This window comes from Halictus rubicundus, chromosome 6 (genome assembly GCF_050948215.1).
Source record: "Halictus rubicundus isolate RS-2024b chromosome 6, iyHalRubi1_principal, whole genome shotgun sequence".
NCBI lineage: Eukaryota > Metazoa > Arthropoda > Insecta > Hymenoptera > Halictidae > Halictus > Halictus rubicundus.
The window spans coordinates 17,644,986-17,660,310 of record NC_135154.1 but is presented as its reverse complement, the minus strand read 5'-3'; the positions used below and the strand labels follow the sequence as shown (position 1 = coordinate 17,660,310).

General features: G+C 42.4%; 1 protein-coding gene across 5 annotated transcripts in view; it reads left to right on the top strand.

Annotated features, from left to right (window-relative positions):
* The first annotated feature begins 1,281 nt into the window (after positions 1-1,281).
* Positions 1,282-15,325, top strand: part of Ppn (proteoglycan-like sulfated glycoprotein papilin) — a 189,038-nt gene continuing 174,994 nt past the window's right edge. For 4 of the 5 annotated variants that reach the window (XR_013082379.1, XR_013082381.1, XR_013082377.1 and 1 more), the window contains exon 1: positions 5,771-6,091. Coding sequence is in view for 1 of the 5 variants with exons in the window: in XM_076789086.1 (XP_076645201.1) it covers positions 6,069-6,091 (23 nt within the window). In the remaining 4 variants the exon portion in view is untranslated. Of the gene's footprint in view, positions 1,479-5,770; positions 6,092-15,325 lie in introns of those variants that run through there. The other variant, XR_013082378.1, reaches the window with a different exon arrangement.

Here is a 15,325-nt window from a genome sequence, read left to right as displayed (position 1 = left end):
TATTAATTACTTGTTTCGTAATATTACTGTAATATTAATTAATTGTTCATTCACTGTGTGATTGGACATGAATTAATCTAACACACAGTTTTCCGTTCGTTTTCGTTGGAAGCAATTGATTAAAACAATTGCATGATTTTTCTATGCACCGTTTCTAGGTACGTGTAATTAGCTGACGGAGCAGGATTACTCGGGGAACGCCTGTGCCGCTGGCGTAATCCTAATTATTCCAATCACGACAATCCGGCCACGATGCGTAATTAACAAAACGAAACGTCGATTAATAAAAGGCGCGTGTTGGCACGGATAGAACGGATCTGCCCGAACGTATTATCCGATCTGTGCGGCAATCGAATTGCGCATTTGACACGTATTGTTCACGCGACCACACCGGGCGTTAATTAACAAACGGTCGTGTGCTAATCGTGTCCACTGATTTCCGGGGACGTGAGCAATACCCCGATACCACGATTATAATGTTCTTTCACTTGTTTTACGTTCCGTTAAAGTCAACATTCCCTACAAATTCATGGTACACTCTGCTCGATGGAAAATTCATTGTTCGTTATCGTGACAAACGCGGACGTGTCGATCGGTGCGACGATAGTAATTTCCGCGAACGCTGTCCAATATTGCAAAAAATGTATTCAGCAAATAAATGTGGGGGAAGCAAAAGTGATTCAATAAGATCGCTCAATTTTCAAACAGATGTATCTTTACAACAAGAATTATACTGTGCCAACAGTATTGCAATTCTTCACGAAAGGATGCTAAAAATTCTGTGTAGCTTTAAAAATTGATTGTCTGAATGCACGAGACACTTTGAAAAATTGTTTTATCTCATTGCGCGCGTCTCAGTGCGTAAAGGGGCCAGCTAGAGGGGTTAATCCTTGCAGAGGTTAATCAGTCTGCGGAGTTCGAGCACTGATTGGAAGAATGATCGGAGCCAGTGGCCAGAATTTGCGGAGGCGTTTGAGTATGAATGAGTAACAAGTCCCCACCAGGATGCTCCTCTCCCTTCCCTTCGTTTTTCTCTTCTTCTCTTCTCTTTCAGTTCTCCACCCTCTCGCTGGCTTTCGTCCCTCGTTCGTCCCATCGGTCCACCGCATCCAACCATCTGTCTATCCTCGTTCCACCAACGTTCTGTGCCCCTCTCTTCTCTAATATCTCTCTCTCTCTCTCTCTCTCTCTATCTCTCTCTCTCTCTCTCTCTCCGTCTCTCCCTCTTTCCCTCTCGTCGACCGAAAGAGGCTCGGTATCGGGGGTCGGTTCTCTCTCCGTGTTCCGCGCTTCTTTCGGTCAGTTTTCTCTCGCGAGTTGCACGCGCTTGTCCTTCCGCGAGGACCTCTCGGGAGTCAGTGTCTTCAGGATCAGCTACCTTCGATCCAGGACCCCGTCGATCACAGGATAAACCGAGATCGAGAGGATTCCCGCGGCCGGGAACTGACGTCCGTCAAGATGCGCCGTCGATGCATACGGTTAGTCACGCTCTTTTCGACATTTCTTTCCCGTGTGCTTTTCCAAAACAGAAAAATAGCTCTTCGACGACATTCAGTTTAAAAAAAAAAAATGACCGGTCGATCTTAATCAAATTGTGATCGATTAGAGTGGACGGTTCGAGGCAGGGAACTGAAAGGGCTGCAAAGGGGGTGCCATTGTGCAATACAGTAACGAACCTGGTTGAGCATGTTTTATACGTTTTTTAATTTTGTGCAGCCTGCAGTCTTTTACATGGTAGAATTTACATGGACGGATTTTATCTATGGTTTGTTGCTGCGTTTATTTCTTGCCGTATAAAATTATTTGAATAGTATGTATTCTGAGGAGGAACGTGAATGAAAATCGGAAGGGTGTAAATGCAAATGGTAGAACCTCGTGTTGAATCAAATTGTTTTCGGTTTGTAGCAATATTTTGACGAACGACTTCTTTGCAATTATTTGATATTTCCTATAAATCCATGTTTAACAATTGCAGGGTTCTTCGAGTACGTTCAAAAATTGTTTAGTAGTCGAGCAATTTTGTTCGTACAACATCAAATTGATTCTATGGTTTCGAGGTTTTACTTAAAAGAAATTGACCAAGGTTCTTTCAGCTACAATGATTAAAGTGGTCCTTTTAATACCCTTGGGAATAATAGTTAACGAGATGGCGTTTCTGAGACTCTTTCTGCGAGATCCTAATCTTTGCACATTTTTACCCAAATTTCGAAACCACTTCGAAGCCGTGGTCCCCGACACATCTACATCGCATTAAACATTCTCGAGTCAAAAATCGCAATGAGGCCCGGGTTCGTGGAAATCGAGTTCGCGGGCGTTCGTCACGGGAAAAGGTACGATCGAGGAAGAAGAATTGGCTGGAAGAAAAAAGAGAGAGAGAGGGAGAGAGTCAGCTCGGCGAACAATTCGTCGGGTGTTCATAGTTGTTAAAACGATTTACGCCGGCCGGGAGAGTTCGTGGCCCCGTCGCCATTAAATCTTATCGTTAAAACTTCCAGCCGTTGCCTCGAGATCCCGCGTGGCGTTCCTGAGGAGCCGCGTTTTGCTCGCTCGAACTTTCCTTCGTAGCGGCGCGCGATCGAGAAGAGGGCTCGTAATCGCGGAGAGGATCGGTAGAGGAACGCGAGAGGGTGGTCCATGGGACTCGCGAAGAATCGTCGGTAATGCGAAAAAATCGCGACCGAGGCTTAACGCGTTGTCCCGGCATCCACGCTTAGAGATTAAGAGCCCCGCACTTTTCTAAAACTGACGACGACCGGTCATCCCCTAGATAAATTACAGTGTTGCTTAACAAGTTTCGAAGGCCGTTTTAAAGCTCGTTTTATTTGCAGAATTCGTTGTCTGCAATTGTGTACGATTTATTGAATTTTTATGTGAAATCTTCGTGACGTCCGCATAATATGGACACGGAACTGCAAACATACAGACTTTCTAAATAATTTTTTAATCGCGTCGTACACGAAACGAAACGCAACAGTCCTCGCGTAGCCTAAGAACGTATCTGCATGTTCCAAGAAAGTCTGCTTGCATATCGTCATCGGTCCTCGGGGAAAAAATTCGTAAAAATCAGTTTTACAACTGTTAGGTGCGAATTCCCCCCGTAAGGTCTCGTTCTATCGCTCGCGCCTCTTTGCTGCTCCTTCTGGCGGTCGCGTCGAGTCGTTTGCGTATTCCATCGCGAGGAATAATGTCGCTCGTTACTATTAACGGGCCATCCCCGGATCACGCTTTACATTATTCATCAGGTGCTCGGCTCTCTCGCATAGCGCGCGCGCGCATCGGCCGATCGCTCGTAAATCGCCGGCTCACTTTTCATTAAGACCCGCCCGGGGACGAGTGAATGAGCGGCTGAATGAATTTCCAGAACCCATTGCTCTTCCTGTCTCGCTGCCACGGCCTTGAACGCGACCCGCGATGCACACTGGGTCAGAAACCATCGGGACGATCCCCTCTGGCCCTCCTCCTAGTCGTCCTCCGCTTCTCGCCCGCAGGATCTCGATCGCGGACACGTGCGCGGATTTTCTGAAACGTTTACGAAACGATGATTTAGGTGGGCCACCGAGGTCGATGGGAATTTGTATTGCCGCGACGTGGATTAAATGTTTACGAAATGTCCCCACGGCCCGCCGTGCCGGAGCCTAAATTAGACACAGTAGCGTTTTTATTCGCTTGGTGTTGGGACGTTTGGGCTCCGTGTTGCCTTTGTTTTTTATCGGTGGAATTAATTTCTGAAACGGTTCCAACACTGTTTTGAAGAATAAATTAGGCACAGGAGACATATCACTCCGGTTAGTGCCGAGAGTGATTTGTATTGGGACGTTTAGGTTTGCGACTTCATTATTTAATCCTGGGGTCAATTTCGAGTCTTTTCGAAACCGAAGATCAACAGTTAAGAATTTCCCAAGAAATTTTCTAAATGCGAGAGCAGTTTCACTCATAGTTTCAGAAATTTTTAGAATTATAATGTAACAATGCCTTCTGAAATTATTATTTAAAAAAGCAAATTATTGCATGCATCATGGCGAAAATGGAGAGTTATCTAAATAGATTCCGATTCAAATAGTTTTACTAATTTTGACGAGACAAATTTGTCAGATTAATGTGGTTCAACCGAGAGCAGAGCAACCAACGAAGAAACTAGGGAGGCGATAGTGCAGAGGGTGGACTCAAAAATGGAAATTAATTATGCACGTGCAATGGGTACGGTACTCCGGAAATTGATATAATATTCGCGTCAGGTCCGCCAATATTTTGCAGGTAGCGTTATAATATAAATTAGGGGACAAAGTTTTCGGCGAGAGAGATGCAACAGTCGAGAGAGAAAGAGAGACAGATGGAGAGAGCCCGCTACTGACTGAATGAATGGATGAACGAGTCCCCAGAATTTATGGCTGTTGTTCACAATTCGTCCGTGAACGTGCGCCAAAGTGTGCCACTGTTATACTCTGTTTAGAATTACCGGTATGCATCGCAATTAATTTATTACCGGTCCTAATGGCTCGCGGCAGACAAATAAGCGCTGAGAAATTGTCTCCTCGTGAGATAAAATCCAGCAAAGAAATTAACTATCGCTCTGCCATTGTCTTTCCACATTTTCGTCGGCGAACGAAACAAAGGGAAAGAGAAATTGTTCGCGTTCGATTGCTTCTGCCTTGAACTTGAAAAATTTTATACAAACAGGAAATACTTGGCGAGAATGTTTCCCGGAGACGATGCTTCTTCACGGAAAGGAAAATAAACGCGTCCTGAAATCACAGAGCAAATAATAATATACATGTAGAACATGTGCTTTGTCACACACGAGTGCCAGAGGTCTCGGAAACTTCACTGAATCGTGACGAATTGAATTTCTTGCTAAAGATGCTAATCGTCCAATTTAAAGATGACCTCACTAGTTTTTGATCCAGCATTCACAAAATTTCCAATGTTCACTACATATTATTCTACAATTATTAAGATCATAGAAACGCTTTTACAGAAAATGATTGAATAACGTTATATAAGAAACACATCGAGTTAAACTTCACTTTGGCAACCCAGAAATTTTTAACTTTCTGTTGTATAATCTTGTACATCTTGACGAGGATATGCCAAAAATCATAGTTTTAAGACGAGGAATTCACCATATGATTCTCTATATTGTAATTACTGACATCTTGTCCCAGAACAGAGTGTAATCGCTCAACTTTAAACACGCATAACTTTTGAACCCGTGAATTCCTCGCCTCGAAACTTCGATTTTTATAATTTTCTTGTCTATATGTACAGGATCATATGAATAAAAGGTTAAAAATGTCCGGCTTGCCGAAGTGAAGTTTAGCTACACATTTTACTATTTACTAGACTGTGAACTTTTTATGCATTTGTACCGCATAAAACGTTACGTAAACTCGCAAAATAGAGGATAACGTCAACGATTGATTACATTTTCGTTCAATTTCCAAACACAAGAAAGTCTTCAGCCAACAAAACCAATTTTTCCACCATTCTGAATGATCCTCGGTCTCCAGTAATCACTAACATCTCATTCCCTTGCATATAAAGGGTTAGCAACCTCGTTCAAAGAACCGGCGACCAAAATTTGTTCGCTTTGCGAACGAGGTTTTATTCCAATTCGTTGCAATACGGGGGCAACGACTATGCGAGGGAAGAGGAAGGCAAGCAGTGTTACGAGAGGGGGTGGGGGTAGGGTCGAATCAAATTCTCCGTAAAGAGGACCGTCTGTTTATGAAGAATGAAAAAAAAAAAAGTTGGAGAGGGAACCGAAAAAGAAAAGGAGGAGGACCGAGTGTGTAAACGAAACGCAACAGCCTGACGGAGGAGAAAGAGGAAGAAAGGAGGAGGAGAAATTGACGGTGACTTGAGTGTCAGAAGGCCGCAGGCTCGTGGTCCCTGACCGGTCGACGCAGCCTCCTCCCGGTTCCAGAGAATCAGAGTCACGTTCAGTCAGTGGCCGACTCCCGACTGCGAAAGGTGGTGCGCGTTTGTTGCCTTCGGTCTCTCCTTCTAATATCAGTGTCAAGAGGGTTTTCCGGTTTCTCGAGTCGCCCCCGGGGTCATCCTCAGCGGGAATGACGGCCGCCAGGAGCACGTGGTTAGTGGAACAGATTTATTTTCGTTTTTACCCCCACCCCGAAACGTAAAATTTCCTCCCTCTGTCTGTCGCTTATATTTTAAGGAAACTGTTTGTTCCAATCGACTGTGACGAAGTGCGTTGGTTACTGGTACGTGCAGGGGGGTGGGTTTTCAGTTTTCCTCCTTTGGGAACTCCGACATTTTTAAAAATTATTCTTTTATTTATTTGTGATGTTTCACACGTTTTGGTTTGTTTGGTTTCGTCGATTGTGATAGAGTGCAGGGGTTGTATTTTTTCCCTCCTTTGGAAGCCGTAGAATATTTTATTTTTGTTATTTTTTAATTTGTTCGTGGTGGTAGATATATTTTGATGGGGTCGGGCTGGTTTATGGTGACGGTGATGGTGAGTGCGGAGGTTGTTGTAGCTCTTGGTTTTTAGGAATAGTTTAACAGGTTTCCCTGGTTGGAGTGTTTAGGATAATTTTTGCTATATCTAGACCGTAAGACACTTTATCTGTCCCTTAATTTTCAAGGGCAGGTTTTAATTCTTCTTTGGGGAACATTTATAGAATATTTGTTCTGATAAATTGCTCAGTATTGTATTCCAATATTGCAGAGCTTGAACTATTTATTTTTGTCAATGTTGATAGAGTGTATTCGTCATGGGGTTATTTTAATTTTTAGGGGCAGTTTCTACTCGTTCCTCTTAGGAACCCCTGTAAAATTGTTTTCTTTCAATGTTCATATATTTCATTTATTGTTGGACACCTAAAACAATTTACACTACTTAACACTAGATTTACGGGACCTGTCAAAATGACGGATTCTAATATTTTTAATTTACGAATATTGAGATTGTAAAGATGCACCTATGAGGAATTATTTAACAAATTGATTTCTTTGGATGTATGTTATTAAAAAGATGGCCATAAATTTTGAGAGATACAATCATGTTATTTTTGTAAAGTAATGTAAAATAGTCATTTTTAGTGCTCCGTAAACCTAGTGTTAACACAGTGTACTGCTTATTAGTGTCTCATAATTCCTATGGGCAGTATTTCCATCTCCCTACGGGAACCTCTACAAAATTTGTATTCAACCCTAAAATTTCTGAAACCATAAACTCACTTTGATCATACTATATAAATTCCAAAAATGCATTTATTAAGCTTTTAATCGACTTTTAAAGTAGTAAATAAATAAATCAATCTACTGAATAAATCCTGAAACGAAATCACATTTACATTTGTAATTGTAAAACCAGGGAACGAGTAGATCGAATGTTGGTTGAATACAACGCGATGCTTAGTGTCATATGCTTGGGATAGTAGTGTACAACGAACACAATGTGTCTAGATTCGTCTCTCGATTTTTCGAGGGTGGTTTCGGTATTTGTTTGTCGCCGCGTTTCTGGGTCCCATCGAGTTTTAAATCGTTCCCATATGGTGTTCCGGCGTCGGTTTTCTATGGATGCGTCGTGACGGGTTTCCCATTAGTGACGAAACTGGTAAAAACTAAAAATAGATGCTCCACGCATTTTTATCGCCCTCATTACCCCGCTTATCCGACTGTGTTACGCCACATACGCGGCGCACAATTGTGACATAATTACGGAGCCTCAGTCGGTCGCGTTTGCCCGCTCCTTTCGCCCGGGGTTACGGGATTCTTTTGACGATCTGGTATCGTTGATTCGGAGATTGGGACGTTGACACTTCGCGACTTCCGATTTTCTGTACCATTTTTTAACGATTTTTTCCACTCTTAACAATGTTTACAGGCCGTCACCAGTGACTTCATATTTAAAGCGAACTTCCAAAATCCGTGCAGTGACTCTAATCGAACTTCCTGACAATTATGAAATTAAACTGACAGTGTCATTGGCAAACTATGAATTTTTATGTACAACAGAAATTGTTTGCATCGGTGGCAAGAAATTGGGAAGAAATAAAAATCTCTTCCTTTCTTTGATAAGAAGTGAATGATAACGTATTGATGTTCTTTAATCGGTTTAATTTTTACACTCTTTTCTCTGTGATCTATGCATGTTTACTGTAAAACAAATGAAATGTTCGAATGCAACTTCGAACAACTCGAAATGTTTGCTTTTGTTACGATCCTCGGTCGAGTTGCACATTTAAAATGAAGAAGGGGAAAAATCGCAATACTTGACAATAATTACAGCAACGAAGATTAGGTTTAAAGAGACTTAAGAAATCTTTAATACATTGCAACGAAACTGCAGGAGAATATTAACCCATATTAGCCTAATTAATTCCTGCAGAAGTAAATCATTATGGACCAGCAGCTTCGCCACTAATCTTCAGATTTAATACATTTCGTACAGATTTGATACAGAAATGAATAACCAAAGTACGAAACGGTGAAAACGTCAACAAAAATACAGAAGAATAAACGAACACTGTTACTGTATTTTCTACTCGTTAAAATAATGAATAGAAGAAATGAATTTTTATCTAACTGCTGTTTCTCGATATGAACGAAGACAACTTCTGATTTGCATAAAACTCCGCAGTCCTAATTTGACAAACAGATAATTCGGAGCACAATCCGTCACACAGCATCCACGGAGAATAGCGATCAATCAATTGCGGTGGTCGATGTTCGGCGAGGCGGCGGCGATATAAAGGAAATTGACGATTTTTCCGATTTCCCGTCAAATAAGGGAATTAGGAGGGTAAAGTGGGTTCACGTGTTTCCCGGCTGAGATTTAATTGGACGCGACCAGAGCCCCGGGGACCGGCTCGTGTGAAAATTCATTGAAAAATCCTGCCTCACGACGACGGCTCTCGGATTTTTACGATCCTCCTGTTACACAATTCGCATGTGCCGGTTAGGGTAGACCCTCTGGCGAGTTCCTCGAGACCATGCTGTGACATATGTGCTCTACACATTTCTCTCTCTCTCTCTCTCTCTCTCTCTCTTTCTTCCTTTCTTTCTCTTTGCTCTCGTCATTCGTCAAAACACGCCACGTCTTGTTGCGTCATGTGTACGATTTTTTGCTCCCCCGTGACGTGAAAAACTCTCTTTAATTAACGATACATGGGGGTGGGAACCGTCGTGGATCAAACGATAAAAAAGGGATCGGTGAGAACACAGTTCCGTGTCGCGTTCGTGAATCACTCGGGAATTAGGTTGAGCCGAATGTTGTCAGCGTTATGAAACGGACGAGCAGGAATTTTCTCTTCTTCTTGTTTTTTCCCTGACTCGTTTTCTTCGTGCTATCGAAGCGGACAACTAGAAATTGAATCTCTGGACGCGACAGCGGTGATTCACTTTTCTTCGAAGCCGAGAAAGAGAGAGAGAGAGAGAGAGAGAGAGAGAGAAAAAGAGAGACGCAGGAAGGTGATCGTCGGATTTCCAGAAAGATAATTGAAATGTAGTTGAAAGTTGAATCGGTTTTGTAGGCGAGCAGCTTTCCTCAGACGTTTTTTGTTTTTGCCGAGGATCTATAAGATGTCTGCCCCGTTCTCTAGGCGTGTCGTTCAAAATTATGTGGACGTGTGGAATTTCTGGAAACACTTTTAGAAAGCAGTCTGAAGGAACAGTTGCTTTCTGTATAATATAATGCCGCTGTAGAAACAATTTATTTTAGAACGTTCGTGCAAAAGATACGACTTAAAGAAGGTTCTGTAAAAGAGACACAAACGAACGTGTACTTCGTTTTCACCAGAAGAATTCTGCTAGTTAACATTTCACCGACCGGAATCCCATTAAGAGACTTTTTAATAACTATATGCAAAACAAGCACACATCACACACAAAATTTCTCCTTAAACGTCGCTCGTCTTATTTCCCGCATAACCTGTTCCCGAAGCAGTGCTCAAGCACAACAGAAAAATACTCTGCGATTCCATAAACCTCAAAAAAAGTCGCAGATCTTAAAATACCAAAGTTCTCCTAATTCCGGCATGTCGTGTACAGTGCTTTCTTTATATACGTCGCCAATGCCTGGATAATAGACGCGGAACTACCCCCACTACCGCTGGGTATACCTCGGACGCCGAGGAGTGTAAACCTCTAATACTTTGTTACAAAGTGTTGTTGACATAAATCGAACATTCACTGTATTGGGCATTCCTCGTGTCGCGCATGCGACGCGTCGATTCTGGATCGGTGGATCATTCGGGATCAATTTCATCGGGGCCGGGGGGACGATTATCGCGGCTCCGTCGGCATTATCAAGACATCCGGGGGCCAATTGAAATCGACACGATACCCGGTCGTCCGATGATGATTGTTTAATTGCGAGCCCGTAATTTCTGGGCCGGCATCGAATGGAATCACGAGGGCAGCCGCGAGCGCGCGATACGTTTTCATCGGATTTACGGTTATAACAGTACTCCACCTGCGGTTTGCGGAGGGTTATTGTATAGCGAGCTTTCAGATAGCATTCTCCTGGTCTGGTCCGGGCTCACGGGACAATGGCTTATGCTAATTCCTGCCTCTATGTAGATGTCCTTCCGACTCCGGGTACACTCCGTACACACCGTACGCTCTGTACACCGGCTACGCGTGTTATACGTCGGCTTTTAAATTCAACTTGTGCGAAACACACTCGGTCGGGTTGCCTCGGTAGTTCTCGGCCGGTTCACCGAAAAATAAAAAGAGGTCACGCGAGGAGAGAGAGAGAGAGAGAAAAAAAAAAGAAAATGATGAAAGGAAGCGTGTGCGACACGAGATGCGATTAATTCCGCGTGCCTTATCGCGCGAGCCGTTGGAAAGTGGATCCGAAGGGCTTCCCTCGGCCAGTTTGGATAGACCACAAGGTACATGTATCTTCACGCTGTTGCCATGCTTCCGAATACCGTAACATTGTAGATAGTTGCTCTAAGCTGCGATACCACCGGGCCCGTTGATAACCCGATCGACGAGGTTAACCCTTAAGCGGACCTTCAAAATGTACTTAAAAAATGATTCGTAGTCGGATAGTAAAATTTATAGTAATTACATTGTTATAGTTACATACACAACAACACAGAGAAATTGATTAACAAGGGACGGACGAGGGTTACAATTTAGGACACGTTGAAATTCACAAAGTCTATTCGACTACTTGACCCACTACAATATTCCTGCAGTGATGAGGGTCGAATGGCTGTAATCTTCTTTGTAGATAATCCTTTGTCTTCAATTACGATGCTTGTAACCGTGTTCGAAGAAGTATTAACAAGTTTCCACGATGAAATTATGCCACGAAGTTGCCGGAGAAAGTGTCTAAGAAAGTGTCTGCAATTGACATAAGCTATTGACCAAGTTTCAAATTTACAGGACGTTGGGAATCTGCAGAGTTCATTGAAGCGATGCAAATTTTACGATATTTCACAATATTCTCAGACTGATGGGGTTGTCCTGAACGAGACTAAATTTCGAAATTAAAATAAAATTGTGTAGAATTGATAGAAAGCTCGAATGAGAGTTACAATTTTCCGAATTGATCTAATTGTGAAAAATATAGTAATATGCTGACGAGGGTGGCGATTGTTTGTAACGAGTCTGCCCATCATCCACGATGATACATCGGCTCGGAGGCGTATCAAGAATTTTTCTAAATGGGCTTATGCTCCGGAGTCGGGAGAGGGTCAGAGGAAGAAGAAGAAGAAGTCCCGAGCGCCGGCCGCGCTGCTTTCAAGGTGTGTTAATTACGGTTCCTGCGGAGACCACAGGCATCCAAAGCTTTTCCGTTGAACCCGGGTGCTTCGAGGATTTTCTCTTATTTCGTTACGACGGTGGTCTCTCGCGGATGAGAGAGGCAAGAGCAGCTCGCCGGAATATTACGGAACAAAACGATTCCACGGCCTTGCCGGCGATATATTCATGTCATAAAGGGTACAAGTGGAACGATGATTCGACCGGGACAGAAATTTCTTTCTCGTATTTTCGAGCCACGAATGATTAATCACCGTTCCGCGAGCACGCATCACCGTCGCGGTTCTTGTTGGAAAATTATGGGTCTTACGAATATACGTTTTTTACCAATTCATTTTTACCGCATCATTTCCACTGCGTAGTCTGTCGCACAAAATTGGGCAAAATGCAGTGTTTCCTTGATGTGCAATAGCGTTTGTTGACTTTCGGGACGAACAGCTCCGAATAACGAAAACCAGTAATATCCCCCGTCGCTGAAACTGTGTTAATGAATTTACGAGTGCGATACGTTTAAAAATTATTGCGGCAGAGTGCAAGTGCCGAAGCGCGGTCGCGCGTATTTTCAAATCGAAACACGCGTGCTTTCTCATCTGTAACCGAGGATAGTAATTCATGCGTCCATTGCATTCGCTATGCCATCGGGCTGTTGAACACCGAATATCGAGCTATTTACACGACCTGCAGCAATTTCGAAGTAGTCGAATTCGGTGATCAGTTATCAAAATGAATCCCCTAACGGCTGCAGTACGCGGCTCGAAAAATTTGTAAAGTCTCTCCGATATCTTAATTTTGTAAAGACGCTAATGGAGGGCCACCGTAGAATTTACTGGAAGCGACAGTAAAGCGGCCAGGCACTCTTGATAAGCGGGCCGATTCAAAGCCATTTGAAACGATTAGCGGATACCGCGTTTCCACTGGAAGATGGACCGTGTCTGTCAAGGTTAATCACGCGTCAAAGCGACAAAGTGCTCCTCCGTCATCGTTGCACTTCCTTTTCGCGAGCTAACGCGAGCGCACACAGAATTGGAATGGAAGTTGGCGCGGCGGTGCCAATTCTGCGCGCAAATTAAAATAACTCTGCCTCAACCAGCCTCGACTTGCACTTTCCTAAAATATTGGAACCTGAGAACTTGAATCCACAACGCTCGCGTTCGAATCTATAAGGGGAAGCGTGAGCGTACAAAATTTAGTAGCTTTATTTATTTTCTACTGGGAACAATTTTTGAAATTGTCGAGAACAATTTTCTGTTCCGACTTTTGTCGGCTTATTCTTCAAAATGGAACTTTTGGAAGCTAGAATTTTCAAAAGTTCATGTATAGTTGAAATGACTTGGAGATTGGGGGTACTTAGGGTACTTGGAGATTTTATTTTATTTTAACAATTGATCTGTCTCAAATGTTCAGTTCCGATGAAGATGTGAAAATGTCATTGTGCAGATAAGGAAGGTGTTAATAAAATAGGAAAATGGCGTATCTCTTAGATGATTCCCGAGTGTCGTCGAATTTTCTCGTTATGGGGTTTGCCCGGAGGGGGTTGACGGACACGGGACTGTCGAAGTAAATCGCAGAGAAACCAGGAAACGTTTGCGAATCCGTAGGAATTCCCAAACTGGCAGGAACACTCTCCAAAGTAACGGTCAATCTCATGTTTCTTGGGTTATTTCGGCTCCCTGCTGTGGCAGCTGTTGTTTCTGTGTTCCCTTTAAGTTAATACGCAGCGAAAACTACCCTTACATTTGTTTATCCAACTGGAATTACAAAAATAGTAATCTGTCTCTTCATCTTAGATGATCGATTATATTTATACAACTTTGAACTTCTGGGGTCTAAAATTTTCTAAAACCTTTGGTACAAATAATAATGAGAGTGTTCATGTTATATTTCGTTGAAAGTGGTCTGCTGCAGCAGCGCTCCTATTGATCCGTGTTTTTGAAAAAATTATTTCAAACGACCTTAGGTATCACCATTTTAAAGGAAATAATACATTTTGTGGGACACTCTGTATATATTTTTTTAATAGAATTTTCGTGTTATTTTACAATATTTGTTAGAGAAGTTAGGGTTCATTGAAGAAAATAATTGGAGGTGCACCGAAAAATTCTGCTAACAGAATTCTACGATTCTGCTAACAAAAGCTAACAGAATTTTTAGCGATACTTTAAGCAGAGTAAACTCTTTAATTGTGCAGAAATTGTTTCTCGATTCGCAGTATCGAATATGATCCGCGGAAACGGGAACTTCCGCGAGGATCCCAACCGTCCAATAATAATTACTTCAAGTTCGTTGTTTCCACAGGCAAAAAGAGGAATTTGCTTCATTAACTGTTCCGCCGTTTATTTTGCTCCATTGTGTTATCTCTCTCGTCTCGTTTCATCGTCTAAACTCGCCTTTCCTCATAGTCCTATTAACTCGGCTCCAACCAATTAGCTCTTATCTAATATTCTAGATGAAACGCGGCCGAGCGCGTATCTCGCATTTTTCGATCGTTTTCCGCGAGTTTTAAAAATTTAAGGTGCGCGCCTCTACGTCGTCATCGGTCGCCGAAAACCACTCGTTTAGTATGCGACCGTCGAGTATGCAGCGTGTGTGCGATGCGAGAGCTATACAGTGTTTCCCGAATAATTGAGAAGCTTCGTAAAGGGGTAGCCGATTATCATGAATTAATAAGAAGGGCTTCGCGCGTTTCTTTGATCCAGCCGACTGTACGCCCTTTGCCGCTCGCGTTAGCGCTGGTCTTGAAACGACGATCATGCTCTCGGTGCATCGAAACGAGCTATTCATTACTGCGATTCACCTCGCCTGATAAAATCTTATTGTAACCACGACAGGTATTTTACGTCGATGGCGTCCCGATTCAAATTATTGGCGATTCGAAGTGTCAAAAAATTGACATCGTTCCCTTTCTGTGCCTGCACGGCGAAAAACACGATTTTTTCTTTGGGACTAAACGTTTATGGGAATTTAAATTTGTACATTAAAATAAGTTGGCTAAGTGTAGTGGTAATTATGGGGAAATTGTTATTGAAGGGTTCATCTTCATTTCAGGGCATTTCAGAGTTAAGAAATTATCCTTTTTGCTGTTACAACGAATGTTGTGCTCTTTTTATTAGTTTCGTGGTCAATTTTTTATTTCCTTAATGCAATTTTGGGAATAAGAATGATGAATATTACAATTTTGCTGTATTTTACATTTTGTATCCTATTTCAAGGTGAAGCTTTAGTTTGACATTTTTAATGTCTTCTCTACAATTTTTGCATGTTGTTTGCCTTGCAGATAAAATTTCAGAATGAATTCTTTTTAGCTAATGTTACATATGTTTCTTTATACAGTATTATGTGCTTTGCCTTATGCTAAGAAATTGTTCTGTTTCATTCATCCTATTCTAAATTTAATGGTTAATAACGCGACCAAAGCAACTTATTTTTGCTAACGCAACAGCATCCCCTAATTATCGATCCTATTGTGCAATGTCTAACTACACAATCGAAGCTGTTGATCTTTGCTTTCATCCCCTAATCACTCAGAACTGATCTCGCATCGATTCACGTCACAACGGATTAATTCCCACAATGCAATGTTCGCTAA